Here is a 6,057-nt window from a genome sequence, read left to right as displayed (position 1 = left end):
ATTTGCTAATATCATCCTCATACACCACTCCATAGAGATCCCCTTATCCTCCTTAGAAATAGAAGTGGAAGGAAGGTAGAAAATACAACTGCTAATTAACTTCATATTTTCTCTGATGGATCTACACACCTTGTCAAAAACAATCTCAGTTGTGCAAAATGACTCCCTAAAGATTTTGTTGTTCCTTTCCTTCCAAGCATGCCAGGAGACATAGGGAAACAACAGGGACCAAAGAATTTTGATAAAAGTGTTGGATGAGGGACACCTCCATTGAACAAAGAAATCTTCCACCTTATCCAGAAAGACCCAAGCAATCTTCCACTTATGCAAAATCATACCCCAAATCTCCACCATGAAGGGGCAATGAAGCAAAAGGTGAGATACAATTTTTTCAACATTGAGACATAAATGACATCTATTCGGAATCAAGAACCCTCTCTTACTTAAATTGTCAGTAGTAAGGATTTTATTTTGGAGCAAAAGCTAGAAGAAAATATTAACTTTAGGGGTGAGGTTTTTTATCCAAGCTTTGGCCACGGAGAAGGATCCATCCGGGGTCAACCTCCAAACAAAACAATCTTCAACCAGAGGATTAACAAACAAGGACAACAAAGCTTGCTGGATTGGAGAAAAAACAACATTAATTTCCTCCAGATTAACCCAAGAAGAGTTATGCCAGTAGTCAGAAACAAAATAGCCAAATCTAGCTTTGCAAATATTGATAAAGGGCAATAGATCAGGGCACAAGCAGAGGGGTTTATCAAAAATCCATACATCTTCCCAAAATCTGATGCAAGAACCCTTACCTAGTACCCAACCAGCTCCAGCTTCAGCGACCTTCTTAGCCTTGAGAATGCTATTCCAGATGAAGGAACCATGTGGAATGTCATATGAATGAAAGAAGGACACCATATTAGGGACACCATTAAGGTATTTACTGAACCACACCGAATTCCATTCCTTCCTTTCACCATAAGTCCTCCGGACCTTTTTAGCTAACAAGGCATTGTTAAAGTCTTTTATAGCCCTTAAGCCTAGACCCCCCAAAGCTTTGGGTAAATAAACCTTCTCCCAGGCAACCAAAGGCATCCTTCTCCTATCTTCAACTCCAGACCACAAAAATATTTTTTGTATCTTCTCAATCGCTTCAGCAAATTTGGAAGGGATCATAAAAAGACTCAAAGGGTAAACAAGAAGATTTTGAAGCGAGGATTTCAGCAATTGCAATTTCCCAGCTTGACTAAGCAATGCACCTTTCCATCCTGCCAATTTCTTATTGAACCTATCCACAATGGAGCTCCAAAATGTGTCAGGAGAGGATGATCCCAACGGAAGTCCTAAGTAAATTGAAGGAAAGGAGTCCACAACACATCCAATGATGTGAGCAATTTTTCTTTGCCTCCGAGGAGGAGTATTGATGAAGAAGATAGATGTCTTATTCCAATTGATAATTTGACCAGAAGCTTGAGTATAGATTTGCAAAGCACCTTTGAAAGATCTAGCTTCATGGACAGTAGCAGACCCAAGGAGGATGGTATCATCCACAAATTGTTGGTGTGAACAAACAAGATTGGAAGATGAAGGCCTCAACCCTTTGATTTCCCCTAAACTAGTCAACTTTTGAAGATATCTGCTTAAGTTTCCTACCATGATAGTAAACAAGATGGGGGAGATGGGATCCCCTTGTCTTAAACCTCTCGAAGGCTTGAAGAATCTAGAGGGGGAGCCGTTTATGAGAATAGAGAAAGGAGTAGAGATAAGTTACCAAATAATACAGGATACTCTATCATCAAAGTCATAAGCTTGGAGGATTCTTCTCAAAAAACACCAATCAACTCTGTCATAGGCTTTAGCAAGATCTAGCTTAATAAGAAACCCCTCTTTCTTGTTATTCGACTTCCAACACATATAAATAGTTACGAATATGAATTAAGATTGAAAAGTTGTAATCAAAACACTAGATAACCATCAACGTCTCCTAGTTCAGTCTGAGGGTGATACACAACTCGATCACTTCCTTGCGTCTAATGCAAAAAAAAGTCCTGGATAAAGATATTGACAATGAAGGGAACAAAAAGAAACTTTTCAAGTTCCTTATTGGTGACTGGAGCAATGTGCTCAAATAGCCACTGGTTCGTTGGCTTTAGCTTTCTAGGCCTTTTGGTTTATGCTATTAAGACTTTATATATCGTTTTACTATCTTGTTTAGGCTATTTGCTTTTTTGTGATATGCTGTAAGTATGCTCCTAGTTAATGTGTTGTAAGTTGTTAATGCTGCCAATGAACTGTTTGTGTAAAAGGTCAGCACCCTTATTTTGCTGCTTTTAATATTAAAAACACTAGACAACCATCTATCAATTGTCAAAACCAATTAAAACTTTTCAATTTCAAATTCATTTCACCTAGTCTATCACAACTGTAAATTAAATTAATAATAAATAACCTAATTTTAATTAAAAAATCCTTTAGTTTTCTTCACAATATTAGCTATAGCATGTCAGGATTGTCTGAGAGTCACAGTTACGTCACTGCAATGACCGACTGCACTCTGCATTGAAAAGAAGAAGAATTCATTGTAGTAAAATCCGTATACAAACTGGAAAACAAAATGTTGAAAATTGGGCATTTCTGTTGGAAATTGCTTGCTTTATATCAGACACAGCAGTCTTGGGAAAACAAAGAGGGGACAGTAACTATAAAAGGGCAGAGCTTTAAGCTCACCCACTCAATTCATTTGCTCAGTAACAATAACAATAGACATGGGTGAGAAATGCAAATCAAACAGAAAGCCTGGAGAAACTGAGTCTTTTCATGAACCGGCTGGCAATAGCAGTTAATCCCCAACTCTTATCACTATCATGACTGAAACTGTAAACATTATTTGTGCACTTCAAATCCACCACATCAACAAAGGAGAAACCACTTTTTCTACTCCTGCTCTCTTCTCCACGCTGCCAATCCAACATTGGCATTTCATACCCATTTCCCCTTTCCTCCATATCAGACACAGATTTTCTGCTCTTCACCCTCTTTTTCCTCACATCTGCCATCTCTCTTCCCTGCGATCTGCACTTAAGCAAACAGGGGCGCTGGTTTCTGGAGCTTTTCTTCTCCCCCTCTGTCTGGGGCCGCTTCAAAGAGCAGGATTGTTCACAAAACACTGAAACTGCACCGCATTGAAGTTTCCTGGCATCCCTCGGTTGAGATTTTGTTCTGCGGAGGTACTCGAGCTCCTTGGTCATTAGAGATCCGATGGTTCCTCTTGTGCCCACACTCACACCCTCCTCCAAATCAACCATTGCCACTCAACACTCTAGTTCTTCTCTACCACAGGAACAATATATAGCTAGTTGCTTCTGTGGAGGATAAAAATGATTGACTGCTTAACTTAGAATTCACAGGTTAGGTTTCCAAGAGGCCCATTCAGTCGTTGTTCAGAAGCAAGTGGGGAATACACTACACCAACCCTGCTTCACAAGTCTTTGTAAGTATTTACATAATTTGGCATCTACTTTATTAAAGACTAAATTAGCTCAATAATCCTTCCACGCTAACATGACTCTTCCCTCTCCCAAAGCACATCCAATCACATCATATTTGGGTTCTTGGGTTACGAGTAATGTTGAATAATTTTGAATGAGTTCTTACCTCTCCCAAGATACATCCATTGACACATTTTTTTCTTTAGAAAATTTTTGACATTAATGGGTCTTTAGTTTGTGAGTGAAGCTGAATAGTTTTGAATGAGGACATCATGTCTACTGCATGCTCTCGGTGTCATAAGGGATGAGGTAAAGATCACAACGACTTTGATAGAATGGATATCCCTCATTTTTTGGCTCTTAACCAATAATGTTTCAACCGAAGACTCGTGCTCCCATATTAAATGACAAAATAATCTTGTAAATAATATAAATCCTCTATAATAAAAATCTGACCATTTCACTTCATATAGATTTAATTTACATTAAGTGTTTATTTTATTTTTCAACGATAAAAAATAATGTTAGAATTGTGTGAATTGTATATCTTAAATCATTAATATATAAAAAATGATTATTAGTACTTATTCTTTATGCTTAGTCAAACATATCCTTGACACTTAGTAAAAATAATATGATTACTACTAGTAGATACTAATCTCTTAGTCAAAGATGTCAATTTGTTGGTAATCCTTACAATTTAGTAAAATAAAATGTTTGGTATAAAGGAATCCTCAAATATTTCGTTTATTTTTCTTCCTAAATTAAAAAGTGTCAACAAGTTTGTCTTTAGGAGTTTGGAATTTAGTGTGATATGGGAATAATTTGTAATTCCACAAGCATATGATAATGTTAAGGATTATAATTCAATCATCATGCTCAAAATATTCTTTTGTAGTATTCTAGCAAACATTGATTAGTGAGTGAATGAACTCAACTTAAATATTTCGTCTAGTCGGTTGTAGATGAGAATTGCGAGTTCATATTTTGTTTATAAATTAATATATTCATCAATATATGTGTGGAAGGAAACATTGAAAAGGCAATAAATAATTTTTTCCTTAAAATTAGTGTAAGTAATAATTTTTTTTTAAGTATGTAATGAAAGGTACCATGACAATCATGTCAATGCATATTGTTTAGCAATAGAGAATACTAGGGGAAGAACACCACTAGTTGAGCATGTATGAATTGTTGTGAGGGTTGCTGATACTTTTTGGTCAAAAAATAATACAAATAAAAATTGTTATTTGAAACATAAAATATCATTTTTTGTGTGTTTATATATTTAATAATTATAATACATTGCACCAATAGTTGTGACTTTAAAGTTGTTATTGCTATGAAATGTACCATTAGTTGTAAAAACCAACCAATCATGTAATGCCACATCAACTGCACAAGTATAGGGGTCTCTTTTGCACACCTATTGGTCTCACTTTTTTGGGTTTGTTTTAGACACCTTGGCAAAAAACATGTTGATGTGGCCCTAAAACCTTAGTTATAAGTAGGGGACTTGCCAAGTAAGTTGCTGTAAAAAAATGGGAGTGATTTGAAATTTCCACGTAGGATTTTGAGAAGCACAAAGTTAGTGTGCGCAACTACTGGGTCCTCTCCCCTACTCGTGGCATGCATAAATTGAACTAGCAACTTCTAACCTTTCAATTGAATAATTTAACTCTTCAAGCTTCTAGAAAAAGATTGAGACTAGTTTTAAAATGGGTGTTTGTTGGTGAAAGTCAAGCCAAGGGTGGTGATTTGTTCATGATAGAACCTTTATCTTGTGAGAAGCTTTGTAATAACATCATTGTTTAGAATATCTTGTGAGAAGGTTTGTAAGAACGGATTGTGGTTGTGAAGTCGCGTAATCACAAGTAGGCTTGATTGATGCATTAGTTAGGGTTGTGAAAGGATGGGAGGATCATCTTATATAGAAGGCACCTTAGAAAATGGACGGATAAGATTAAAAGGTGAAAAGACAAATGGTCGGCTAGGATTAAAGGGTAGGTAGGAAAAAATAATAAAATATGAAGGGGGTAGTTAGAGGAAAATTAAGAGATAAATGACAAGTGTCATGGGAGGCAAAAGCTAACGAACTAATTAAATAAATATTTATTTATTTAATTAATAGATGAAGCGGGACCAATTAAATAAATAAAATATTTGTTTAATCTAGAGAAAAGATAATTTAAATAAATAAATAAAATTATTTAAATAGGAAAAGGCTAGAAAAGGCTAAATGAATTAATTAAATAACTAAAAATCTATTTAATTAATAGAAGGCTTAGGATAAAATAATTAAATAAATAAAATATTTATTTAATTAAGACAAGACAATTTTAGATGTCTACAACTTCAATAAAAGGAAATTGGATTAATTAATGAATGATATTTGTAGATTGTGATAGAAAAAAGATATTATTTACAATTTATATTTACATCCATTGCGAACTGATCGAATAACAACAACATAGGTTCAGTTCCAGGCTGAAGCTTTGACAAAACCAATTTTCTACATAGTGTCACTAGAACTGAGACAAGTGTCACCTTTCTATATCATCGTGCAAGGGTTTCA

At 35.4% G+C, this 6,057-nt stretch overlaps 1 protein-coding gene across 1 annotated transcript; it reads right to left on the bottom strand.

Moving 5' to 3' along the window:
• Positions 1–2,553: 2,553 nt before the first annotated feature.
• LOC131072189 (uncharacterized) lies at positions 2,554–3,553 on the bottom strand. Its single transcript, XM_058008264.2, has one exon. The coding sequence runs from the start codon at positions 3,297–3,299 to the stop codon at positions 2,778–2,780; it is 522 nt and encodes a 173-aa protein (XP_057864247.2). The 5' UTR covers positions 3,300–3,553; the 3' UTR covers positions 2,554–2,777.
• Positions 3,554–6,057: the final 2,504 nt, after the last annotated feature.

This window comes from Cryptomeria japonica, chromosome 6, assembly GCF_030272615.1.
Source record: "Cryptomeria japonica chromosome 6, Sugi_1.0, whole genome shotgun sequence".
In the NCBI taxonomy this organism is placed as follows: Eukaryota; Viridiplantae; Streptophyta; class Pinopsida; order Cupressales; family Cupressaceae; genus Cryptomeria; species Cryptomeria japonica.
The sequence above is the reverse complement of the archived record's forward strand: the minus strand, read 5'-3'. Positions and strand labels throughout refer to the sequence as shown.

Bases quoted from the DNA above. Each gene is read 5' to 3' on its own strand.
- LOC131072189 (XM_058008264.2), bottom strand. From the start codon at position 3,299: ATGGTTGATTTGGAGGAGGGTGTGAGTGTGGGCACAAGAGGAACCATC.